This window comes from Siphateles boraxobius, unplaced genomic scaffold, assembly GCF_051911475.1.
Source record: "Siphateles boraxobius isolate OS27281-9 unplaced genomic scaffold, OSU_SipBor_1 86, whole genome shotgun sequence".
Classification (NCBI taxonomy): domain Eukaryota; kingdom Metazoa; phylum Chordata; class Actinopteri; order Cypriniformes; family Leuciscidae; genus Siphateles; species Siphateles boraxobius.
Genome location: NW_027509215.1, coordinates 7,436,450 through 7,463,542, shown reverse-complemented (window position 1 = coordinate 7,463,542; position 27,093 = coordinate 7,436,450). Strand labels below are relative to the sequence as shown.

Sequence of the window (27,093 nt, the reverse complement as noted above, 5' to 3'; positions counted from 1 at the left end):
TTTCTGTGATCTCCGACGCGCGCTCTGCGTGCACGCGCCCCGCACAGGATGATCTTGTTACATTGTAGCGCGCCGTAACTGTGCGTCATAAAGAGGAAGAGCGTTCGATCCAGGCGAATAGAACGTTTTTAAACTTTTCATCGGATACCTCGAAATTCTAAGGTTAATCGAGAACGATTGGAGCGCGGAGAGCGGAGAAGAGATCAGGGTTTACGCAGCGCGAGGGCACGGGGGGGTTCGGTGTCGGACGGTGATTCCGGATTCGATCCTGACCGTCGAGATCCCCGTGGATGACCTCCAGAACCATGTATCCGCACGGAAGACCCCAGGTACCGCAGCCTAATGAACTCCTTTACAGATCGTTTCTAGCGGATCGTTGAGTTGCGCGAGGGGGCCCGTTTTAACGTGCGTTATGTTTAGTGTTAGGGTCAGGGTTAAGGTCACGATGAAGAGTTAATTACAGCGTTATGGGTTCAGTTGATGCACGGGCTGCGAAAACAGCCACTACAGTCACAGAGCCTATAAATGAGAGTATTATTAAATATAGCCTACCTATTTTAGATTGTACATGAATCTGCATCCACAGTTTTATTTTACTTTTAATATTTTTATTTATTTATGAATAAGTATTGATATTTTGTACCACACACATATATGTATTTATACTGTACTATTATTGTTTGTTTTTATGAAACTCTACATTAATCTACTTTAAAGAAACATCAAGACTCACTAGAGGAACCAAAACTCAGTTGGGGAAGCAATCCACCTCAAGCTGGCACACTTTTAAACAATTATATAAAGCTCACATGCACGAATATTCATTTGAACAGGTGTAAATTAGCCATATTCTTTTCTACAGTATTGTATATTCAACAGTCATGGCAATAAACCTCTTTCAATTGAGAGAGAGAGATGGACAGATGTGCAGAAGAAGAGAAATGATTCAAGGCAGAAATGCTGCAGAATGACATTCATGAACGGAGGGATTTGTGAGTTTGCTGTGTGTGGAGGAGGGATGGACAGATGGATAGACGGGTGAATGAATGGTTTGTTCGAGTTATTGCTGCATGTTGCTACATATGGATCCAGGCCACCCCACTCTCTGCTGCAAATGTCATGTTCCATCATCATCACGGAGCAACACGATACAATACACACACACACACACACACACACACACACACACACACACACACACACACACACACACACACACTGAGCTGCACTTCAAAGCTACCTTTCCTAAGATGGCATGTTATTACAGGCCCATGGAGACCCACTTTTGTGGTAGCCTGCATTAGCTTTTAAAGTGAGGAGTTTTAGTGTGCATAATGAATGACCTTTAGAGAGTGTGCGAATGTGGTTAGGTTTGTTAGCGTGTGCTGTTTTTATCTGTGTGTTTAGTGGACAGTATGTGGTAATATATAATGACTGTGTGTGCTGTTGCTACAGCGGATGCCTGCTGGGCCGCTGATGATCTGTCTGCTCTGAAACCCTGTCGGATCTGATACAGGACGCACATGATCGCTTTACACCTGGGATTAACATCTGCCTCTGTGATCCCATCCACTGTTATTTTAGTATCATTGAGATACTATTATAGTTTTTATAAATAAATGGAATTGATCTGATCCGATCACAAGTGGACAGCTGAGAATTGTTTCCAATTTTTTCCCGATCAAACAGCTTTACACACTTGCTTTAAGCACAACAGATGATTGACAGTTGAATATGTAGGCCTTTGCTGTTGGACTCTGCGTTTAAAGGATGGGTAGGCAATTTCAGAGAGGCTAGCAATAGCGAGCTAGCTTTAAAAAGCATGAGATCCCGTCCTCCCTTCAGAGTGTCTCCAAAGCCACGACTCCTCTTAAACACATGAACATGTACAGAGTAAACAAACGAGTCACGAGAAACGGCTTTAAACTAACTCATATCTCAAAGCACATAACATTACAATAATAATGAACATAAACAACTTAAAGAGAGCTGACCTGTCCCACCTGACTGCTGCAGATTCATTTCAGCGTTGATAGTCTTGCCAATGAAACATAAATTCGAGTCACAAAATGCTCTGATTATATCGTCACGGGTTTCCAATCTCTTGCAAATGACAGTAGTTATGGTGTGAATGCAGCATAAGCTGGTTGTTTTGGTTCAGGAGGAACTGTAAAAGTTGCTGCTGTTTGTTTGTGGCGCTCGGTGACTGGCGTCTGTCTTACTCTGAGCATGAAGCGTGCTGATGATGTGTGATGTCTGTGTGAGGGATGGAAATGCATACGTTGACCGGTAGGAAGGACATCGTATCATTGCATTCGAACCGAATTCAATGATTGGACGAACATTTTATGGTCCTGCTTCTTCCACAGGCGAGATATATACGTATAAATACATTTAGATCACGTAACTTAGTGATTGCTACCAGGATGTGAAGAGACAGCATAACAAAAAATGTTTCCTGAATAAATCGCCTTTAAATTCACAAGTTAAAAACTGCTCTGACTACAACTTATTGGTTACAATTATAAAAACAATATTTCAATTTATTGAAGATACATAGATATGCAAATATATTTACGTATAGGTATATTTAAAGTGCAGCGAGACTGGATCATGCCATTCTCAATGTTCCTCGGGAAAGGGGCGGCACTGCTAAGCTCTTTTGCTTTTGGTGGATCTCATATTTTATTATAATCAATTTCTGTAAAATTAATGTAATTTTTTTTCTCTCTGAACCGTACGGTTGCACTCTGTTTAGATTATTTGTGATCGGATCACACTCGAGTGTGACATTAATACCAGATGTCAGCGGCCGCAGACATTGAAGCACTGCAGTGTGAATGTGTGTGTATGACAGATATGCGCATGTAAATGTGTGTGAGGATGCCTGTATCTTTCTCCATCTGTGCTGTATTTACTGTTTTTACTTTGGTGTTAACGATCAGATCTGTCTTTAACACACTCTTTTAACATTGAATATATAAAACTTTACACACACAGGGTTTAACATCTCTCAGAGGCCTACCCTGTCAGTTTTACATTTAAGAAATTCAATAGTGTTAACTATGATTTGCTGGTTAATTCATTGAAATAATGAAAATTAATGAGCAGTTGCTCTTTATCATTTAAAGAGACATGCACCGAAACGGGTCGCTGTGAACAGAGCTGTTTTTGAAGAGGTAAAAAAGGTTTTGTTTTACACAACCATAGAGGAATTTAAACCAAAGTATGTTATAAACTTTACACGAAGACCCAAAAGAATCATACCAATTTGTGTAAAATGGGCATCCGATGACCCCTGTAAGCCTCAAACACGTTGCAATGCATAATTTAAAATACGGGTAAAATACCTGTGAAAAATCAATATAGAAAATTCCTTTATATTAACACAGTACCCTATTTTTAAGAGTTCAATTCCTCACAATCAAATACCTGTACATGGTTTTCTAAAGGACTGGTACTTTGGTACCACTGTCGGTACTGAAAAAAAAAAAGATGATACCAGCATTTCTGCAGTACATGTAATACCAGGTGTATTTGGTACCCACTGATTCTGTGAAGTCCGTCAAAGGTTTCTATTTACAATGTGTTTTTGAAGCGTTGATCGTTGTAGCCAATCACAGAAGTATCTGTTGAACTTGTAAATGCAATGTCCAATCAGAGTGTCTGAGTTAGTCAGAATCTGCTCGTCTGCGCTCAAAACACCAGTTTTAGCTCACAGCGCGCTTTAGAGTCCTGCACTCTCAAGAATTGAGAGCAACAAAGTGTAAAAACGATGTAAATAAGGCTCTGGTATTAAGATGCATTTCGGTCGATCGGATCACAAGTGGACGACACTGAATACAGGTGTAAACGGGGTCTAAAATGTTTTGAGCTTGTCCACTTTCGACCACTTCCAGATGTAGTTGAAAACACATTTGACCGCATTGCTTTCGTAGTGTAAACACTCATGTGGTCGAATGTGTTTGAACAGCTGCAAAAGACCGTCTAATCTCCATCTACTGATCTAATGCATAAGGATTATGGGAAGCGCTCTAGTCAGACGGGGTTTAAACTTTGTTCGGCTGGAGACCCAAGTTTGGTTTGAAGACAAAAAACGTATCAAGCACAGTGTTCTCTTTCCATTCCTGATTTCTAACACACACACACACACACACACACACACACACACACACACACACACACACACACACACACACACACACACACACACACACACACACACACACACACACACACACACAGACAGCGTTCGGCTGATCTTGCGGCTGTGAGAGCAGAAACTAAAGTTGATGCTCACCGTGAGTTTTTCCATTATGACAAAAGAGACGGATTAAAACACCAGGTGTAAACGGGTATGTGTCTCCCTCGTCTACTTGTGATCCGATCGACTGAAACGCATCTTAATACCAGATGTAAACAGGCTTAAGAGATTCAGTGTGAAGTGTAGACAGCTTTGTCTATCGTAGATGGAGTTTCCGCATGTGTAGATCTCAGTCAGTGAGTTGCCAACAACACTAATAACATATATCCATATTTGCTTGGGAAAGCCCACAAATAGTGATCATTCGAAACATCATTGACCTACAATGGAATATTTTTTCACTATTGAGAATCATTTAGGTCAAACCTAACAGTTTTTCTCACTGTCTTGCACCATCAACACTGTTTTCAAGAATTGTCTCAACTTAAAAAGTTCAACTTTGAACTGATTCTGTGCGTCTGCTCTCTGTAAATGTGGATCATGCAGTAGCAGTGGTAGGGGCACTGACTGCAGAACATGCAAACATGCGCTGTACATTTAGCTAGTACTTCAACCTTGAATTTCACAGATGGTAAGACAATTCCTGATGTATTGCATACATGTGCATTAATTTCGCATTACTTTTTATTGCTATTTTTTTTTTTCGATAATTAATGGCACCAAATTGGGAGGTAATATGAACATCCCTAATAAAGTCATCGTCTGCATGCGTGTGTGTGTGTGTGTGTTGGTGTCAGTTCTCATCAGAGCAGTATTGTGTATCGAGGCTTTAACAAGCTGCTCATCAGCTGATGTACAGTACGGATGCAGTCTCCTGGAATGAGACGGTCGCTCCCAACAGATGTGCTTGTTTTTTCCCTCCCGAACTCTTCTGTTTTTGCCGATAGCAGGGATCGGCACAGGAAGCATGGATTGGGAACACAGCAGGTTCATGTGTCGTTTGCACACACACGGCTGTTACTGCTCTTGTGTTTGTGCCACATGTGCTGAATATTTCAGCAGCCTACGGTTATTCACGGCTCTGTGCCCCCCCCCCCCGTGTCTATCTCTGGTCTGAAAGTGCCCTGCACAGTAAACAGTGTGAGATAGATGACTGCGTTCTTTCAGGGCTGGTGTGAGAGGAACAGTCTGTGTGACAATTCATGGCTCTGTCACGCTGTACTCGCCTCGGCTCTCTGTACAACACCCTCTCTTGTTTCCTGAGCAAAGCCTCTGAGTTCTATTGATATATCTGCTCTTCACCGTATCCCAGCATGCACTAAATATATAGATGTGCCTGCTAACAGACAAAAATATATTTTATTTGAATGCAAACGGTATAGTGCAAGAATACAGAATAATTTGCTTCCATTATCTAACAAACAAAGTTTTATTTTATTTTAGGTTTTGTTTTATTTTAATGCAAAATACAAAGTACTATTCCAGATTTGTTGGCATATCTAACAGACAAAATATTATTTTATTTATTGAATTATTTTAAGGCAAAAAGTATTGTACAATTCCATACAGCATAATTTTTTTGTGTTTGCCTAACAGACAAAATGTTTTTTGTTTTTTTAATGCAAAAAGAAAAGTACATTTCCATGCAGAATCATCTGTTGGCATTATCTAACAGAATTTATTTATTTTATTTTATTTTACTGCAAAAGGTATAATGCTGTGCAACTTGATACAACATTATTTGTTGGCTGTCTTTTTTATTTTTTTATTTTAATGCAAAAAACATAGTGCAAGTCCATACAGAATCATTTGTTGTTGTGGTCTCACAAACAAGTTTTTATAGTTTGTAAGAAGTGCTGTTAGTTGACGGTCTGGCTTCTATCAGGGGTCATATCAAGGTCAATATTGAATATGTGCCTGCAGTCAGTCTCGTGTTATTAATAAAGTTGACAAAATAAAGCCTTTATTGTCAATGGCAGGACAGTAAATTATCTCTTTACCCATTCAGTGAAGCCCCCTTTGTATGGTTTGTGTGTGTGTGTGTGTGTGTGTGTGTGTGTGTGTGTGTGTGTGTGTGTGTGTGTGTGTGTGTGTGTGTGTGTGTGTGTGTGTGTGTGCCTGTGTGTGCCTGTGTGCGTGTCTGTGTGCGTGTGTGTATGTGTGTGTGTGTGTGTGTGTGTGTATTAGAGGATTTGGTTTTGTATTCCCACTTCCCCTTAAGGTATTTTTAATGTTTAAGTTTATCATTGCACATGATGAATTCTAGCTAGGATTGATTCAGGCATAGACACAAGCTGCACGCTTTCCCCACAATTATTTTCTTCTCGTTTTAAACTCTTAATGACATCGCTGTATTCAATACAGTATTAGAGTGAGTTATCAGAATGTAACTAAAGCATAATAAGCAATACTGCAATGTTAGTTTAAGTGTGAGCGGTTAAACTGTATTGTCCGGGTCACAGCTCTGTGGTTGGGTTGTGTCAGTTCTGATGGTTAAGTCATGCCCTTTGGTTGTAATGTATTACTATAATCAGATTAGGTTTTTTTCTTCTGTAGTTTAAGGGCCTGCTCTGCTCTCTCTTCTTCCTGCATGTTCACATGTTCATTGCACCTTCTTTCTTTTGGTTAACACTAGAGATGCACAGATGTGTGGGAAATGTATCTGCCAGTTTTTTTTTTTTAAGTTTAAACCATCAACTATAGCATGAAAAAGGCCATTTAAACAAACCAATGGTTTATAAAATAATTGCGTGAAGGCACTGAGTTGAATGATCCAACGTTTTTATCTGGGTAAAATAATTAAATACTTGCTAAAACAAAATGAAATCTGTACAAAATACAGCAGGGCTTGACAATACGGCTTGCCCAGGGCCAGCGTAGGGTTGCCAACTGCCCCGTATTAGCCGGGACGTCCCGTATATTGGGCCTAATTTATTTGTTTATTTGATAATTGTTCATGAGTCCAACATCCAGCCACGCAAGAAAACATGAAATCTTCCTTAGGGAATAATATGCTATATGCTAAAAGTAGGCTATTACTTTCTTTAATTTCTTTCAAATGAAGTGTATAATGTTACAAAAGCTTTCTTTTTCAGATAAATGCTATTTTGAACTATGGTTTGTGTGTAATGTGACTTTTGTTTGTATGACCTTAAAATTAGTTTTAGAATTAAATTGTACATAAATAAGTTAAGCAAAACAAATGTGTTTGTCTGAGAACCTTTTAAACACATACGAACCTGAAATGACACATACTGTGTGATACAGTACAAATATTTTGAGTGTCCCTTATTTTCCTTTATAGAACCACGATTGTCCCGTATTTTTCTTTTCTGAAGTTGGCAACCCTAGGCCAGCGTGAACGACACTCGGGACAGTCGACGGAGCTGTCAGGCCAGTGCTGCATCTGCACAAAAGCTGATCCTTTGCACTTTTTTTTAAGCGTAAAGCCTTGTGAATTTAAATATAATCATGCGCAAGAAGACACACTTCTCACTTCTACTCAGTGTGTGACGTTTTGAGTGCGCACACATCCAACGCGTGCATCTATCTGTCCATCCCTAGTTAACACACATGCACACTCACTCTTTGAACTATTTGTGAAGTGTGACAATGACATAACATTTAATTGCTCAATTCCTGTTAAAGGACAATTCCGGCCAAAAATGAACCACGAACGCCGTGCTACATCCTGGTCCATAGCGATAGTCAAAGCTCAGCTCACGTAGCACGGCGTTCGTGGTTTGACTGGTCGAGACTGTTTTCCAAAGATGGCTCCTGCTTGTATACGCGAAGTGTACTGTCTTTATAAAGTATCTTCTTATTAAACTGTCTGTACACTTACACAGTTCTCAATGCTTCAGTTTGCAGGTAGAGCCCCTTATTAAGCTACTGTGTTAGTGTGGGGCTATTTTGAGCCTTGTTAGTGGTATTATAGCGATTTTAATTTTTACTTATTCTATGCCCTATATACTAGCGTTATAAGCTCATCTGTGGTCAAACTAAAAATAAAGATAAAACTGGGTACATTCGATTATCATGAAAACACATCCCAGAGAACGGTCGACTCGGTACCCATGTGTTATCTAGCTCTAGCTTCATTTTTGGCCGGAAGTATTCTACTGTAAGGCTGTACTATATGGGGTGGTGATGGCGCAGTGGATAAGACACGTGCCTTTGGTGTGAGAGACCCGGGTTCGAATCCACTGTGAGACACCAATGTGTCCCTGAGCAAGACACGTAACCCCTATAGTTGCTCCAGAGGCGTGCGACCTCTGACATATATAGCAATTGTAAGTCGCTTTGGATAAAAGCGTCAGATAAATGTAAATTTACTATTCATTAATCATTCTGGCCATGATTCAATGCTAATGTGCTAACTGATATGTGTTGGGGGGCTTTTTAGTCTTTAAAAAAAACTAGTCTTTGGCTTGACTATGTTATCAAACAGCTAATAATGTGTTGCTAATGTTACATGAACCATTTTCCTACTCAATTTAATTTTCACCACAGGGGGACTTTAGTAGTCTATGATTTGATAATTATTGCAGTAATTATTATGCTTATGGCATATGTTTGGCAATAGTTCTTCTAACCCTAATTGATGGAGTGTGAAACCTTTAACAACTTTCATTGAAAGTCCTTGGGATGTGCTGGAGGAGACTTTACAGAGTGCTGGACTAGAAATAACTTCACAACATTCATTTCCATCAAGAGGTGCATCAATGTTTGCTCAAGATCTTGTGGCAATGCAAGAGTCCAGCACTCTGTAAAGTCTCCTCCAGCACATCCCAAAGACTTTCAATGAATTTATGTCTGGACTCAGAGGATCAATTCATGCGTGAAAATGATTCTTCATGCTCCTCCCAACCATTATTTCACAGTTTGATCCTGATGAATCCTTAACATTGTCATCCTGGAATATGGCCATGATGTGTCTTCCTATATGGGTGTTTAAGAAGTGAAAAGCTACACACTCCCAACATTTAGGGTTAGAAGAATTTTTTTTGGCTGGTCATGTGTGTATGTATCATGTTTGGTAAATAAACAGAACTGAAAGTACAATTTGTCATCTATCCTGGTATTGTTCTCCTGAGATTACCTAACATGATTTATCTATACAGAGTAATTAGCAAGGTAATCCCATTACAGTGTAGAAATAGTAATTAATAGTCTGTTTTGGTCTCACACGGTTCATGTGTTTCCAGGCTCAGCTGGTGTCAGCCCACGCCGGCATGAAATTCACAGTGCTGGAAACACTCGACCACATAAAAGAGGAGTTTCAGCTGTTCCAGGCCCAGTATCACAGGTAAACAACACAGGATTTATCACAATATTCACACAAACCCTCCAAATGTGAACTCAACTGAAGCCTAAAAACAAAGCAATATCATAAAGCTCCCCATGTTTCCTTGATGTTTACTTCATTTTCTTTAATTGCATCAACATTTGATTCAGTTATGTTGTGATTTCCTGTCTGAACTGCAGTTGGGATCACCTGTGCAAAGCTAATGAGATTATTAAACTGTAATGCTCTAAAATCACTCGACGACTAGAAACGCCTGTATTAGCTGATACAGACTATTAGCCAGCTATCCAGTTAGCCTAATCCAGATAGTCTCATTAGGAGCAATTACAAAAGCTACCGAAAGTCTTTCTTTAGAATAGTAAACATCAATGTACATTGCAAAACGTGATCAGCTTTAAGAATAAAACATAAGTGTATAGTTGAAAAACAAATATTTTATGTAGAGGTTGTTCTATTTCATTCTGATATTGTGGTGTCCTTAACTGACCAATGAGAGCTGTACGAGGACGTGTCACATGACTTTGAACTCGGATGAACTGAGTCGTTTTCTGTCTTTCAGTCTAAAGCTGGAATGTGAGAAGTTGGCGAGTGAGAAAACAGAGATGCATAGACATTATATCATGGTAAGAGTGATTTCCAACAACATTACCCATAATTCCAAGATGTGATGAGCTAAAATAGTGGTTGATTAAGTTGTTAGTTTATACACAGAAAAGTGTCCTTGTGAAATATTTGAGTTTCTGACAGATTTTCTTGCTTCACTAAAGCTTAAGATTGAAACTTTGCAACATTTCATTTTTAGCATAACAAGATGCTGATAACATAATTTGTAAAAACAGTACAACATGGTGCTTGCAACGCCACGGTCATGGGTTCAATTCTCAGGGAATGCATGAACAGAAAAAATGTATAAAGGCAACTGCCGAATGAATTGATACTAATGATGCTCTACATCGATTAATATGACAGAGAAATAAGTCTCTGGTCTTTAATTTATATGGGTCATTTCTGGCCTCTGGTAACACATGTAGAGCATTTCTGTCATTTAAGTCGATGTGATAGTGATTTATGTCATGTAATTTAAATGTAATTAAACTGGCTTTGCTTTCTTCCACAGTATTATGAAATGTCTTACGGGCTGAACATTGAAATGCAGAAGCAGGTGAGTGACTGATGTGTCATTTACAGCCTGATTTCATTACAGATCAGCATGATCTCTGTGTAATGAGATTTACAGTATGAGGTGTCCTTGAATGGGCGAGTGATGGGGTCTGGTTGGCAGGTTAGTGTTGGCACTGGATGTAACACTAATTGCAGGACCATCATCCTGAAACCACATGATCAAGGGCTTGGTAGGGATGGAACTGGGTTTTCTTTTTTCACCAAGTCTGCACTTATTTGATCATAAATACAGTAAAAACATTAATATTGTGAAATATTATTACGATTTAAAATAGCTTTTTTCTATGTGAATATATGTTCAAATGTAATTTATTCCTGTGATCAAAGCTGCATTTTCAGCATCATTACTCCAGTCTTCAGTGTCACATGATCTTTCAGAAATCATTCTAATATGATGATTTGCTGCTCAAGAAACATTTCTGATTATTATTAATGTTGAAAAAAGTTGTGCTGCTTCATATTTTTTGGATTCTCTGATGAATAGAAAGTTCAACAGAACAGCATTTTAAAAATATTTTTTGTAACATTATAAATACATTTACTGTCACTTTTGATCAAATGAATGCATTGATTAAGTTCTTTCAAATAATTATTCTTAACCCAAAATGTAAGGTAGTAAACATGCATCAACATGATTTTAATATGGTTTTAAACGGTTTTAACACTTTAGGTGGCTTTTTAACTTTTGGCATTGCCGACAGTAAAGAATAAATATCATGTTAGCATAACTATATGCAAAATGTATAGATTAATTGTAGTAATACAGATGTAGTATAAATGCTTGTATACATATAGGTATATGATATTCTACAGCGGCTTTGAACGTGGCTCATCCAGTCAGATATTTATTTAGCATAAAGCTCTAGGTTGGTCTGTTATAGGTTGGATGTATATACATCTGATGTGCATGATTCAGTGTTTTGTTGCTCTGAAGCAGGATTTAATCCTGACTACTTGATATGAGCAAATACACACGCTAGAGTGGGCTAATCCAGATAAGACCCCTGCATCTCCTCGTTTTCCAGGCCATCTGTTGGAAATGCCTGGATTTGAGAGTGTATGTGGGTCAGAGTGAGTGGGATCAGCCCTGAAAGAAGTGTGTACATATATGAGGTGTGTGTGTGTGTGTGTGTGTGTGTGTGTGTGTGTGTGTGTGTGTGTGTGTGTGTGTGTGTGTGTGTGTGTGTGTGTGTGTGTGTGTGTGTGTGTGTGTGTGTGTGTGTGTGTGTGTGTGTGTGTGCGTGCGTGTGTGTGTATGCGTGCGCGCAGTGTATTAAAAGCACCTCGGGTGGTCAGGAAAGTATCTATCTATCTATCGTTCTGTCAATCGTTGTGTCTGTCTGTCTAACTGTCTGTCTGTCTATCTGTCTATCTGTCTGTCTATCTATCTGTCTGTCTGTCTATCTGTCTGTCTGTCTTTCTGTCTGTCTGTCTTTCTGTCTGTTTGTCTTTCTGTCTGTCTGTCTATCTATCTGTCTGTCTGTCTATCTGTCTATCTATCTGTCTGTCTGTCTATCTGTCTGTCTTTCTGTCTGTCTGTCTATCTGTCTGTCTGTCTATCTGTCTATCTATCTATCTATCTGTCTGTCTGTCTGTCTTTCTGTCTGTCTGTCTATCTGTCTGTCTGTCTGTCTGTCTGTCTGTCTGTCTGTCTGTCTATCTGTCTGTCTGTCTATCTATCTGTCTGTCTATCTGTCTATCTGTCTGTCTATGTGTCTGTCTATCTGTCTGTCTGTCTATCTATCTGTCTGTCTGTCTATCTGTCTGTCTGTCTGTCTATGTGTCTGTCTATCTATCTATCTGTCTGTCTGTCTGTCTGTCTGTCTGTCTATCTGTCTGTCTATCTGTCTGTCTGTCTGTCTGTCTGTCGGTCTGTCTGTCTGTCTGTCTATCTATCTATCTATCTATCTATCTATCTATCTATCTATCTATCTATCTGTCTGTCTGTCTGTCTGTCTGTCTGTCTGTCTGTCTGTCTGTCTGTCTATCTGTCTGTCTGTCTGTCTGTCTGTCTGTCTGTCTGTGTATCTGTCTGTCTATCTGTCTGTCTGTCTATCGTTCTGTCTATCTGTCTGTCTGTCTATCTATCTGTCTGTCTGTGTATCGTTCAGTCAATTGTTCTGTCTATCTATTATTTTTTTTAATAATTTTTTTCTTTAGTTTTTTTATTTTAAATTTAGGTGCATTTAGTAAATATGTTTATTCATTAATATTCGATATTAAACATGTAATATTCATTAATTTTTACTCTCAATAAAATGGCATGTCATTTTTGACCAAAAGTAATATTTTAGTTAATAAATTGCAAAATGATGTCACACTATAACGGACCAGACTTTTTGAAAAATGTATAAACATTTATTAATTCATCGGTCAAACACATAAAAGATTTATCAACATGTAATAAAACAAAATATGTGAAAACATCCTGGACTAACAGCAGTTTTCTTTAGGATGTGGTCTGTTGTGTGATGGGAGTTTGTGTTGTTTCTGCAGGCGGAGATTGTAAAGCGGCTCAGTGCTATATGCACTCAGATCATTCCACTGCTGTCCCAAGAGGTGAGCAAACACACACACACTGACACACACACACACACACTCATCTTCTCCCCCCGCGGGCTATTTACACATGAATTATTTACAGCAGAGGTGGTCATCAACAGAGAGCTCCCAATCGCCCACCGCTTTCCTGGATCAATATTTCATACTGTTCTTTTATAAGCCACGCTGAGTGGATTTGGCTACTTTGTCTTCGTAACATCAAAGCTGCCACAGAGACAACAACCACTCTTTTCTGTTGACCTGCTGTTTGTGGCTCATGCACATCTGCTTTGTTTGTGGTTATTCAATGTGAAAGGTGCTGTCGTGTCGCAGGTTTTGCATGTTTGGTCTCGATCTTTGAATATCTTCTCTGGTTTGTGTTTTATTCATGCATCATGTGTGATGTTGCATTTTGAATCTGTGTGTCCATGCAGCATCAGCATCAAGTAGCACAAGCTGTGGAAAGATCCAAACACGTCAGCATGGCCGAGCTCAATGCTATCATCGGGGTGAGTCCATTTTCCTTTTTGTTCTCCAATTAACTCTTTCTATGCCAACGGAAAAAAAGAAAGAAAAAAAGTTGCCAGCCACTGCCAGCATTTTTGGTTATTTTCACAAAACTTCATGGTCCCCAGAATATTTTGTTGTGAATATCTGTACATGCAATATATCAAAAGAAAAAGAACAGAGCCTCTGCCTTGAAAATGAAATTATTTTATCCTAGCTTCATGCATTCTTTTTTGAATGTGGGTAAGTTTCATAAAAAAAGCAACATTTTGAACAAAAAGCTAAGAAAATCGACTACAAGACTACAACATGCATTAGCAATGCTTTTATCGCTTGTTTCTGCTTCTTTACCAGCCTTCATAAAGTTGATGTTCTGATGTGGGTATTTTTAGACATTTAGGCTTTTATGTGTATGAAATGTGTATCAGTGGCGTTTCCTCCGAGGAGGCAAGGGAGGCAGTGCCTCTTTTTTAAAATATTAGATGAGAAAATGATTCATATAACAAATATAAATCAATGCAAATATTACAAAATGTGACATTACATTTTTCTAAAGTAACACTATCCAACAGTAACCCGCCTTGGTAAAGTTCACGTCTCTCTTGCCTCCCCTGATCCCAATGACTTCTAACAGCCCCCCTAAAGCTTGCGCTGGGTTTAGTGTGGGGTAATTGAGAATAAATGGGGATAAGTTTGATTCGCGAATCAGTGTGAATGAAGAAAATTGTGGCGTTAATGGGAAGGCTAATTAAAAAGTCAACAACTTACCCACTTAGATATCACTAATTTACATCACACCGAAATCAAACTTGAAACGGCCTGAAAACATGATGACTGTGGGGGTTTTAGTGAGCGATCAGCACTGTCAAATGAAAGGTATATCTTCGTGTCGCAGAGGTGGACAGTAAAAAAAGTACATTTACTTGAGTACTGTACTTAAGTACACTTTTTGATTATCAGTACTTTACTTGAGTATTATTTTTTCTGGAAACTTTTTACTTTAACTTCACTACATTTGAAAGACAAATATCATACTTTTTACTCCACTACATTTCTGTCGAGGTCCTTGAGTAGAAAGTAGTAACGTCAGTCGGGAGAGGATTTTGGTTGCATTTTGGTTGGAAATGAAAGTCGGTTTGATGTAAGAACCCGACTGATGTTGGACACCGACTGATGTTGGTTTCTGACGTCAACCCGATTTTCATTTTCAACCACAATACATTTTTGGAGATTAACGTCAAACTGATGTTTCATTTTCAACGTTGGGTTTGGTCTTCTTACTTAAAACCAAAACTTTAAATAGGGCATTATTTGAGGGAACAGCCATTTGTGTGTCCAAAACCATTGTGGACGTTATTGAGTGCACTTATCCAATCCCACATTCAATCCCACTACTGGAACTGTGTTCTATAAATAATGTGATATTGATATGAGGGTAGGCACTTGGCAGGCATAGATTCAGCGGCATACGATACTGTAAGAATTACATACAACAATGCAATAATAATAAAACAATGCATTGACATTTACTGTTTACTTTTGATACTTGAGTACTTTTAAAAAACGAGTACTTCTGTACTTTTACTTAAGTAAAAATCGGTCTTTACAACTTTTACTTGTAACAGAGTAATATTTGAACAGTACTATCTGTACTTTCACTCAAGTGAGGAAGTTGTGTACTTTGTCCACCTTTTGAGTTTACAGAGCTTAATGACTAATAAACCGAAAATAAGTGTACTATTAAAAAGAACAGCTGAACATCAGTTCACAAATAAAATATGTTTAAATTGTTACTGCCTTTAGTTATTATTTTGAAATTAATGTGAAAATACTTAAAACCACTTGATGAGATTTATAATTGGCTTAAAAAAATAGAACATTAATAACTTTGCTAATGTTTATTTACCTGGAAAATGTGACAACATTAAGCATAACTGGGATATGAATTTACAATTGATTAAATCTTTTTTTTTTTAAACAGGAATTTGCCTCCTCATTTCAGAACACCACTGCACACATCTTTTGTGTGTGTGTATTATATATATATATATATATATATATACAGTATATCAAGTAGGGATGGGACGATTACCGGTTTCACTATAAACCACGATAAAATGTACTGACGGTTAGTAATATCGTTTAAAATTCAATTATCATTAAAACCGTGTTTGATTATCGCGATTTTTAATAACTCACTATAAATCCTGTCCAGCCAGCAACAGTCTGACGCAGGCGCGCAATGTTGGGGTTTTTCTTTTTATTAGAGAAGGAATGGCGGAAGGCGGTGACCGTGTTCGGGAGATTTTTCAGCCTTTTAAGAGGACCAAATCTGAGGTGTGGTCATGTTTTGGCATTTACAAAAATCCTGAGGGAAACTTAATCGAGGATGGTTACAATGTTTGCAGAACATGCACAAAAAAAGTCGCTGTGATAGGGGTAAACACTTCAAATCTGCCGAGCCGTCCTGTGTGACCATCAGGCACTGGTGTATAGCGAACGCAAGGCAAGTTAACTTTGATCTCAATACTAAAAGTAAGTCTGGGAAATATTTGGGCACAAAATGTTGTTTTGAGTTGAAATATTTTCTCTCACTCACTTGAAATAAACTTGAAGCTTCCGCGAAGGAAAGTTCGCAGCAAGTGGCTTTGAGCCAAAGACGAACGAACAAGTTCAAACAAGACTATTAAGAGTGACATTTAAGAGATAATAATGTATATTCATTGTACACTTATTACACCAATTTTTTTTTACCACATAATTACGGGGACATATTGAATAGAGATTAATGTCTCTATTACCTGTTAAATCCATTTTGTACAGCGTACAAAACTTGTCCAGACAAGATGATCACAACATTATTATCAAATTCTGTAAACAATAAATCAACTCTGATTTCATTTTCAATACAATCAAAAACGGATACGCAAGATGACAAGTTTTATTTGAATGAAATGAGAGCGCGCGTCCGTTCTGATATACATGGATGTGCGCTGAGTTATAATGCGTTGCTATTGACGACGGTCATTATAAGGAAGGAAATGCCACAGAATAGAATCTTGCTTTAAAAAGTGCATAGAGCTGATTGTTTTATTTGTTCTTTGTTGATTCTCAAATATAAAACTTGTTGAAATGTTTTCAGTGTGAGCATCAGTTCTTTTTTAACACTTTCATCTTGTTTTAACAAAACCGTGATAATATTGATAATCACGATAATTTCGTTCACTATAATCGTGATATGAAATTTTCATACTGTCCCATCCCTAATATCAAGAAAGATTTCCTATTATTATCAATGTTGAAAACAGTTTTGCAGCTTCATATTGTTGTGCAAACTGTGGTACACTACCATTAAAAAGTTGAAGTTAGTTGTTTTATTAAATTGATCAAGATTGACAGTAAAGACATTTAAAATGTTACAAAATTTTTCTATTTTAAATAAATGCTTTAATGAAATCTATTTTAAATAAAAGCATTCAATTCAACAAAGAATTGTGAAATAGTGTATCATGGATTCCACAAAAATAAAAAATAAAATTTTCCAAAATGAAAATGTCACGTTTTACATTAGCTTGCATTCTCCTCTCCCCTCCCCCCGTCTAGCAACAGCAGTTCCAGCATCTATCCCATCATGCCCCGGGCTTCCCTCTGACGCCACACCCCTCGGGACTGACCCTGGGAGCGGGTGCCAGCCTCATGGCTCTTCCCGGGGCCTTCCCGTTCAACCCGCACCTGGCGCCTAAAGATGACATCACTCACCCCGAGCACCTGGACTCCAGGGGTGCGTGAGAATCCTGTCACATGTAGAAATTCACACAAGAACTATTTAATGAAACGCTAATGGAATCAGAATAAGAATGACTACAAGGAGTATTCAAGTGCATTATGATAAAAGTAATGTTTCATTATTATAATAGTAGTAATTATGGTAGTATTTCTTACTTAACTTTTTTTATGCAAAATACTGTCACTACTATCCCATGAGGCCTCACCACTGTTTTCTTATATAATAAGGAATTATGTATAATCGGACATGGACACTGTTTACATAGAGCAAATTTTCCTCCACCTCAAAAAGGATAATTTAGAAAACTCAAAACTCAAATAGCAACATTTGGCAGAAGAAATCATTTAAAAATGTACGTTTTTCATTTCTACTTTTTAAAGGGGTCATCGGATGCAAAATTCACTTTTTTATGGTGTTTGCATATACATGTGTCTTTGCAGTGTGTGGACACAATCACCATACAATGAGAAAAATCCATTCACTTCTTCTTTTTTTTTTTATCTTCAAAAAGCCTAAACACTCTCTATAATCAAGCCGTCTGGATTTTCTGAGCAATGTGATGTCATATTGCTCATGCTCCGCCCACTGACGAACTGTCCTGTATTATAATATTTCTGTAATGTATTGCAAATGCTCAATATAAAAGGATCATCTTATCTCATTGAGCCTGTCTCTCTTTATTACTGTAGATGGAGTCCCAAACAGGGTGAGTATTAAAGCCTGAGTTTTCATCCTCCTCCCATTAGTGAAGTGTGTTTGCATGGTCTTGTTTTCTGTAAGGATTGCACTGCTGATTGGATTTTTTATGTTGGATTGGATTTTTGTATATAGCATCTATGAATAGAAGTAAAAATGATTAAAGCCATGCATTAGATGTGATCATCATGGAAGTAGTTTTTATTGTTTTTCATTATAATTATGTTTAATTTGCTTCTAGAACTACTGAGTGTTATAATAGTATATAGCATCCAACCGTAAAAAAAATATTATCAACCGATAATATAATGGTGGTGTTTTCCATTTTCACAGAAGTTATGCAAAAATGATTATCCATAAACTTACAGTATAACATTTTACTTTTCATTTGTCAGGTTACAAAAACAAAAAACAGGCCTAGGATCTTTTTGCATTTAAGCTTCAAATTAAATATGATTTTTAACGATTTCAATGGTCAAAAAACTGTCTAGGACCAAACAACCCCTTCCTTCTTATTGTGATTCAGAAAAAATAATGGTTAGTCATGCATTATGTATGAAATTGACTAAACTCACGTGATACAGTATAAATATTCAAAATATCCATATATTGATATACGAAATCACTCATAATAACCATAAAAAAATGGTTTGTTATGTAAATCTCTAACAGATTTTGCTATAATGTTTATGCAAATGTTTCATATTGTGAGGTATTAAAAATAAGAACAAAAAAGCTAATTACAAATAACAGGATTAATATACAAAATAACAAAAATATGAATTAAACAAATTACGTTTTCCACGCACAATATGTTTATTTAACATGTAGTTAGAAATAGTACAGAAATTGAATATTCAAATTTAAAAATAAAACTGCATATATGAATACAATATAAATGTATTCATTTTTAATGTATTATGTTTAATTCACAATTTTTTGTGTGTTGAATATATATATATATATATATATATATATATATATATATATATAACTGGAACAGAGCTTAAATATCAGTGGCATGTGTGTGTATATATATATATATATATATATATATATATATATATATATAATCACTGATATTTGAGCTCTGTTCCAGTTGATATGTATTGAAATGATATATTCCTGTGATCCTGATGAGAAGCAGGGTTGATATGTCCCGTTCATGTTAGATTGAAGTTATATTGAGCACATACAGTAGTGTGAGATTACGGTGTGTGTGTGTGTTTCAGAGTGGCAGTGGCTCCCCGGTTGGCCATCGCTCTGCAGGACTGCGTCTGGGTCTTCCTCCTCCCTCCTCCTCCTCCTCTCACGCTGATGTGGACAGTAAACGGGGCGGCTCAGACCAGACCGGCGCGGGACGAACACGGCGGGTGAGTGAAACATGCTATTTCCTCGGTTAGCAGTTTTTAAGATGCATTTGAGTTCATCCTGAAGTCTCTGTGATTTTCGCTTGTACTTTCATATTCAGCTAAATGAGATGCCGACCGCGATTGAATATTAATGCTCATCATTTATTCAACTTAATATCATTTTATCCTTGAAGACTGACTTGTGCATTCACTCACCAAACCAGAGGAATGTTTTATAGCTTGGGAGTCATAATGCAGCTTTCAGTTATTTATTTATTTAAGACACTAATGAGTCAATAGCTGTTGTACAGTAAGAGTGAAGAGCTATTAAGATCTGGAATTCAGTTTTGAAATTTGATGATAAATGTTCGAACTCCTATTGAGATCAGTCTATTCATATACTAATATAGTTTTTATTTATATTTTGAATTAGCTTTGATTTTTATATTTTCAGTTTTCTTTTTAATTTTAGTTAAAAAAACTAGCAATTTTGTAATGTGCGTTTTGTCATTTTTGTTCTTTTTTTTACGTTACTATTGGTTTAATTTTTTTTTAGTTCATTATTTCAGTGCTTCAACTTAAACTTATTTCAGATAGTCCCTTATGTTTTTATTTTAACTAAAATTAAAAAGAAAACTGAAAATATAAAAATCAAAGCTAATTCAAAAACATATCAACCCTAATTCTCATTTAAATCCATTGTTTACATTTTATTTTAGCTTTATTTCAGTTCAACAAAGATGCTTTTAATAGTTTTAGCTATATTTTACAATTATAACCCTGATTGAAATCTTTGGTATCTTGGCAAATCTGAGCACAGTTTAAAAAAGTTCTTCTGAAACTCTAGAGGAGACACACGAGTCGGGAGAAACATCTAAGAAGCAAGAGATTTGAGCAAAGTCTCCATTTGAGACAATTGAGATATTACAGCGATTTTTATTATTATGAGCTCATGATTGGGTGGGTCTGATCATGTGTCTTTCCTGCAGGAGAGTGGCGGTAAAAATGAAGACGGTCTGAGAAGAGACAGCACTAAAGAGGTTTGAATACAGTTACTTTCTTTCTCATCCTTGCAATATACACCGTCTACAATGGATGTCAACGGTGCACCAACATTTTTCTCCTAGTAAAGTTGGATATGTAGTTATTCATCCATTCAGTTGCTGAAGAGTAGCCTACAGCTGATTGGTCAATGTTAATGAACATTCCGAGGCACGACACGTCATTGGTCGCTTCCAGTATTTCTGTGACCTCATCAGAGTTCATGAATGTTTATGTAAAAAAGAAATGTAAGCCTTTATGAGTTTTTGATTTATGTATCTGGTATCTTTCTTAAGTAACATTAACAAACTTTATCACATCATATAATATTTGATAGATCATTAGTTCTATAATTTAAATAGTTAGAAATGTCATGATGCTTTGATTCATGTATTTTCGTGCACTTTCTTATTTGAAAGTACAAAAACCATTGATCAAACATTATATGATGTTTTTAATGAATTATTAATGACCGTTGTGATGCAATGTAACCACGTTCATAAATCATAGATTTGAGTCATAAAGGCTTCATTTGGCATATGAATTCGATTTTTTTTAAATGGCCCAGATCAGCTGTCGTACGTTTGCAGCTGTAATCGGTTTTATAAACACTTTATTTTAGTTCTTCCTAAATAAAAAATTAATTAGTATTGCAAAGTTAGTCATTCATCAAAATAATCTAACCAAGACCATTGTACATGCTTATTGCATCAAATTCCTGCAACATACTATAAATAGAAAACTCCCTTCAATAATTCTATATAATATTTGTTGAAGGTTTCTTCTAAATCAACATTAGTTTACATTAGCAGCAAAGGATGAGTTCACAGTATTTTTACCTGGTGAACAGCATAATCAAAAATTGAAATACGAAATGTAATTAACCAATAAAGTAAAAGTAAATAAATCAAGCTTCAAGCTATTTCTTTTTATATTAAAAAAGCCTTGGCTACAGATCTTGTAAAGACTTGCATTTAACATGAAACTTTTGAAAATAAATATGATCAGAATTTATGTTTGTTAGTGTACGCATCTCTAAACTGTTCATACAAGGGGTTTGTATTTAGCCAACAATTTAAGAAAGCTTTTCGGGACATAAATTGTCCTGCCTCATTTGTCTGTTTAAGCTATAAATTATACTATGTCAATAAAATCCTATTAAAGGAGGCACCTGAGTCATATCTAGATGACATTTGCATGAGCAAACAGTTGCTATTGATTTGTTTAAGGAAGTGTGATGTGATTTGACGTTTGTGAGCGTCTGTGTTTGCAGAAGAGTGTGTCTCCCGTAGGAGTCTCTCCCAGGTCGACTGAAGGGAACGGGTTGAACATCTCTCCGGTACTCCGGAAGAACCTGTCCCGGGAAGCGTCTTCTTCACCTCGATCTCAGCCACGCTCTCCTGGAGTCTGCAAGAGCCCCACTCAGGTACTGGATCATGAGGAATCATCTCATACTAAAACTTCCCACAAGATAGAGTCTGAAGAGTGTGAGCTTTAACTAGGTCCTTTTCATGTAAATTATGCTTTTTCAAGTTTATCTAAGGCCCTGTGAAAATGCAAATTTACTGCGAAATGTCATGGAATTTGGCAAAATTTTTATAAATAAATCAAAAGTAGAGCCGTACACTTCATCAAATTGTGATGTGGACTGTGAATATTAAAGGGATAGTTCACTTATTACTTATTAATTACTCACCCTTCATCTTCAGAACACAGATTGCGTAACTTTGCTTTAAAAAGTGGGAGGGACAGCGATCGATTTAAATAGTACATTGTGTTTAATTTGTCGTTTAATGAGATCTAATATTTGTTGGTGCCGAGAATTTTCACGTGAAGAAATAAATAGATCCGATCCAACTATTTTTTTATATGTATTTTAATGGTCCAGTGGCAGAACTTTTGCCAAGCGTGTCAGAGGTTCTGGGTTCTAATGCGCACTCGTATAGTTTTTTTTTTCCCTCATTTAAACCGATTGTGTTTATCAGTAGTTGTATATCAAGCAGTAACACGTTTGTGTGCATTTTACTTTGTGATTTCACCGGAACGAATAGAGAGTCTCCGCAACGGATTAAAGCGCGCGTCCGTGTGAAGACTGTGCGCGAGCCACAAAAATCAATATACATTAAGTTTTAAGTTCTGACATGGCTGTCTGTAACTACATGCATAAAATAAAAAAGAAAGGGCCAAACTGGAAGGCAAGAATATTTTGAACTACTAGCTGTGCCACATGAAAAGTCAACACTGATAAATCTCGCATTGATGATAAAGAGGAAAAAATACAAAAGAAAGAACACAATAAATCTGGGGCTCTGTAGAAGCAAATAAGCGAATGATGGAGAGATTAGATAAATGTTATAGAACTTACAGACACACAGTATCCGCACCACTGATCGCAGAGCCGACGAGCACTTTGATCACTTGATTTCAAAAACGACACATTTCAGCGCTAAATCGCCTCTTATTTAACAAACGAATGAAATGAATGCTCTGCTAGTTAACTGGAGATGTTTTATTTATTTGTATTGGTACATCCGTGCCGCGAGATGTTTCAAAAGTGGTGGGGACAATAGCGACCCCGGCAAAAAGTGGTGGGGACATGTCCCACCCGTCCCACCCACAAATCTGAGTAATTTCTATCCCTCCATTGACAGCTACACAACTTTGACGCTTCATAAAGAGATCGTAAAACTAATCCATATGAATTGGGTGGTTTAGTTCAAAATTTCTGAAGAGACACCATCACTTTATATGATGAACAGATTGAATTTAGGCTTTAAAGGGACAATGTGTAGTTTTTTAGATATTTTTTTATCTAAAATCAATATTTTTATTCATTAATATGTCCTCAATGGTGTGCAAATACCTCTGTCAATTTTCAAACTTATCCTCGTAAACAAAGAATTTATTATCTTTATATACATGTGACGGGTAGGTCCACGGAGGCTTCCATGTCGTTCCGCCATCTTGAAAAACTATAATAGCAGAGAGGGACAAAAAGTACTAGGCAAACGCGTTTCCACAATACATTTTCGTTCAGAGCCAGCGTCACGTGACTGAAAGCAGCAGAAACGGAGGAGCAGAGCAGTGAGAGACGCTTGTCACGGCCCCGGCAAGTTTAAAAGGCTGCATTGCACTGTTATTATTCATACTGTAACATTCGTTTGTTCGGTGTGTCAAGTTGCAGTTTGTTTGAAATAACAAACCTGTTTACCCGAAGGAAAACTCGACGAAGTGCTATTAGAAGACATCATGTCATAGCTTTTTGGTACATAACAGCTACCGTAGAAGCAACACGCATTTGGAAAAGCGAGGCGCTGGAGAGCACTATTCGTTTGAATGCAAAATATAATTTCACGGCTACATGGGAGAAATTCCTACACAATGTCCCTTTAAACTAACACTTTAAACCACAAAAAGACTGCTTTTGAAATCTGAAGTCTGTATGTTGTGCATGTCTCTGTGTGTATGAGTGGTGCAGTGTGCTCTACTACACATCATCTAGTGTTTTCAGCCTCGGCCGTCTCACTCTATGAGGACATGAACACATGAACTTCATCTCCAGAGTCACTTCACCATTTCATTTCAGAAAAACTATTGTCAAATACACACACAAACTCAAAGGTCTTCACGACAACCTGTTAAAATAAAAGTTCGGTTTAACTTGACTATTGTATTGAATGTACTTCTCAAAGTAATAATAATAAATAACAAAACTTAAATTTTTAAGGAATATCACACAATATCACAATTTGTCATTCATGTCTTAATTTAAAATGCATTTGTTGTGCAGCACTTTGTTTGCCAAAATAATGTAAGTAATTGCTCAAATTTAATTTAATTACATTTTAAAGGATGAATTAAATTGTTAAAGTTTTATGCATTCATTTGATTACCTCTTTTTTGGATAATAAATTTGTATTAAATCATGAAACACAGTATCCAGAAAAATTTAAACCGACAACACAGAATTTCTGGGGGTAATAACTTTAATAGTTATTATTGTTACATTTTTTTTGTTGTTGTTAAAGTTGAATGGATTCCATTGATTATACATTCTTTTTTTATAAATATAATTTAATCAGATCATTAAAAACTTGATCCAGAAAAAATAAAATGGAAGACATAAAAAATGAAACAACAAAAAACATTTCATAGGGTCCTATGTTTGCTAAATTTGTTAATCGTTTTTACATTGTTCAAATGTTGTGAATCCAATTGATTAGATGTCCTTTTTGATTAATACATTTATTAAACCACTAAAGCACAGAAAACATTGAATTTGGAAAAAATAGAACATATTTTATAGGGCCCTACATATCGAATGTTGTTCTAAATAAAAAGTAAAGAGAAGTTTGTGGTTCAGCTCTTTTACTGTATGTGTTTCAGGAGAAAGTGAGATCTCCTTCTCCTTCAGCGTCCCATGAATCACTCTCTCCTGGCTCTCCTGCACCCCTGTCCTCCTCTGCCCGCGGCCCGTCTCCCGCTCTCAAACACTAGGTAAGTCCTGACTCATGCTGTTCCCGCTTACAGTAAACGTGGGCGGCAGGGGGATGGTTTTCCACTCGTCTGTGATCTCATCTCTCTCTCAGCTCCAAATGTTTTTTCCAATTCCTGCAATTCATTTTAGTGCTGAATCTTTATACACACCTTGACGTCTGGTTTCCCTCACAGGACCCACTCCTTCCCATGGAGTGAGACTAGTGAAAGACAGCCGCTACCCCTCCCCAGCCCGCCCTTCCCAGAATGCACGGGGCCAGTCCCAGAATGCACCGGGTCGGCCCCTGAACGCTCGGGCCTGGGCATCAGGTGCCTTGTCAGAAGCCCTTCATCCGTCCTCGTAGCCCTCGAGCCGAACTCTGAGCGAACCGCATCTTTCACACGCCGGGTGTAATCAGCCAATCAGCTGTCTGACAGCTCTGTCAGCCAATTAGAAAACAAGCTGAATAGTCTGGTGAGCTGCCACTCAAACTTCACTATTACAAACTATATATATATATATATATATATATATAATATATAAAACCTTAATATATATTCAGCATTGTGTGTGTGTGTGTGTGTAGTATATATTACTAATCTTTTTATTTATTTCAAGTATATATAATTTTTTTTATATATTAATATATTTTAAATTGTTTTATTTTATAATTGATTTACTTTATTTAATATAATAAACTATTTTTATTTTATTTTTTACATATCATTTTAATAATATATACTTTGATGGATTTAAGAATTGTAAACTTTTTTGCATTTTTTGTTAATTTGTCCAACAACTTGAACAAAAAATAAAAACATTTTATAAATCTTATTATTATGCGGGGGAGGGGGGGGTGATAATAATAATAATAATTATTATTATGGACGATTCTAATCCATCAGGAATTGATGGGATCAATATATATTACTCTTTAATCAAACATTGAAAAGCAAAAAAAAAAGTGACCAATTTCAGTCAATTTTAATTAAATGCTAATTTTAAGTTGGTTGTTATTATGAAATAGAATATAATGCATTTGCTATATGAGTGAAATCATCACTTCAAGAAAATTGCTTCTTAAAAAATATGTTTACTTGATGTAACATCCTAAAAATTCCATGTTTATGATTTTAGGTGCTATTAGTTTCCTAAAAGCATGGTAACTGTAAAATATTGCAGAAAATCAAATCGCACAAATCCAATCAGAATCATCACCTGTGTCTACAGTCTTCCTCTTAACATACCCAGCCATGATGAAGTGCACAATAACTTAAGATAATATTCTCTTTCGGTTGTGTAATCCTCCTGTGCTTATTTTGTCTTTCAGCGTGACAGGCATACGGAGTCAGGATACGAATTTCTCCGTATCATCTCCCACACTGAAATGGACTGAGATGCTTTTACTGCCAAGTTTGTCAAAACGAGTTCAAAAACAAAGACATGGAAACTTCTAGACAAGTGGACATTAAGGTGTTCCTGTTTTACCACCATTTCACTTTTCCCCCAAAAAGCTTTTAACTGTCAGTAAAGGGTTCAAAACACCCTAAAGTCATTGCATTGTTTCCCCTGACTTTAATTAAACTGTCATTTTTAGTGAATATAGCATTAGTTTCACACAGTATTCAAAGAGGAATAATGCTTTTTTTGCTTGTAATATACCAGCTTCGGTTGTTCATACATGAAAACTCACTTTGTGACACTGAATTAAGCAATAAGGTGTGTGAGGCTGTGCCTTATTGTGAATATAATCATGTTTAAAGGATGTTGTCAGTGTGTTTATATTCACAATACAGCACAACATCGAGTGCCTTATTGCTTTTTAATACGGATAATTAACACGTAATCAAGAAATATTATTGACACAAATTTAGATTAAAATATCATTTTATTAAACAAATGCATTTGTGTCATCCTTTCACTGGAATACCTAGTTGTTGTCAAGTACAGATCAATTATATTTTTTAACCCTTATTTAAATGTAACAGGACATTGGAG

The 27,093-nt window shown here is 36.8% G+C and overlaps 1 protein-coding gene across 1 annotated transcript; it reads left to right on the top strand.

Moving 5' to 3' along the window:
• On the top strand, positions 1 to 26,995 carry tle2c (TLE family member 2, transcriptional corepressor c). The gene is made up of 14 exons (XM_077222246.1): positions 1 to 329; positions 9,412 to 9,512; positions 10,072 to 10,135; positions 10,630 to 10,674; positions 13,191 to 13,253; positions 13,670 to 13,744; positions 17,346 to 17,523; positions 18,219 to 18,235; positions 19,458 to 19,598; positions 20,567 to 20,617; positions 21,892 to 22,044; positions 25,005 to 25,115; positions 25,290 to 25,569; positions 26,426 to 26,995. Exons 1-12 carry the CDS (start codon positions 291 to 293, stop codon positions 25,113 to 25,115), a joined length of 1,038 nt encoding a protein of 345 aa, XP_077078361.1. The 5' UTR covers positions 1 to 290; the 3' UTR covers positions 25,290 to 25,569; positions 26,426 to 26,995.
• The last annotated feature ends 98 nt before the right edge of the window (positions 26,996 to 27,093 follow it).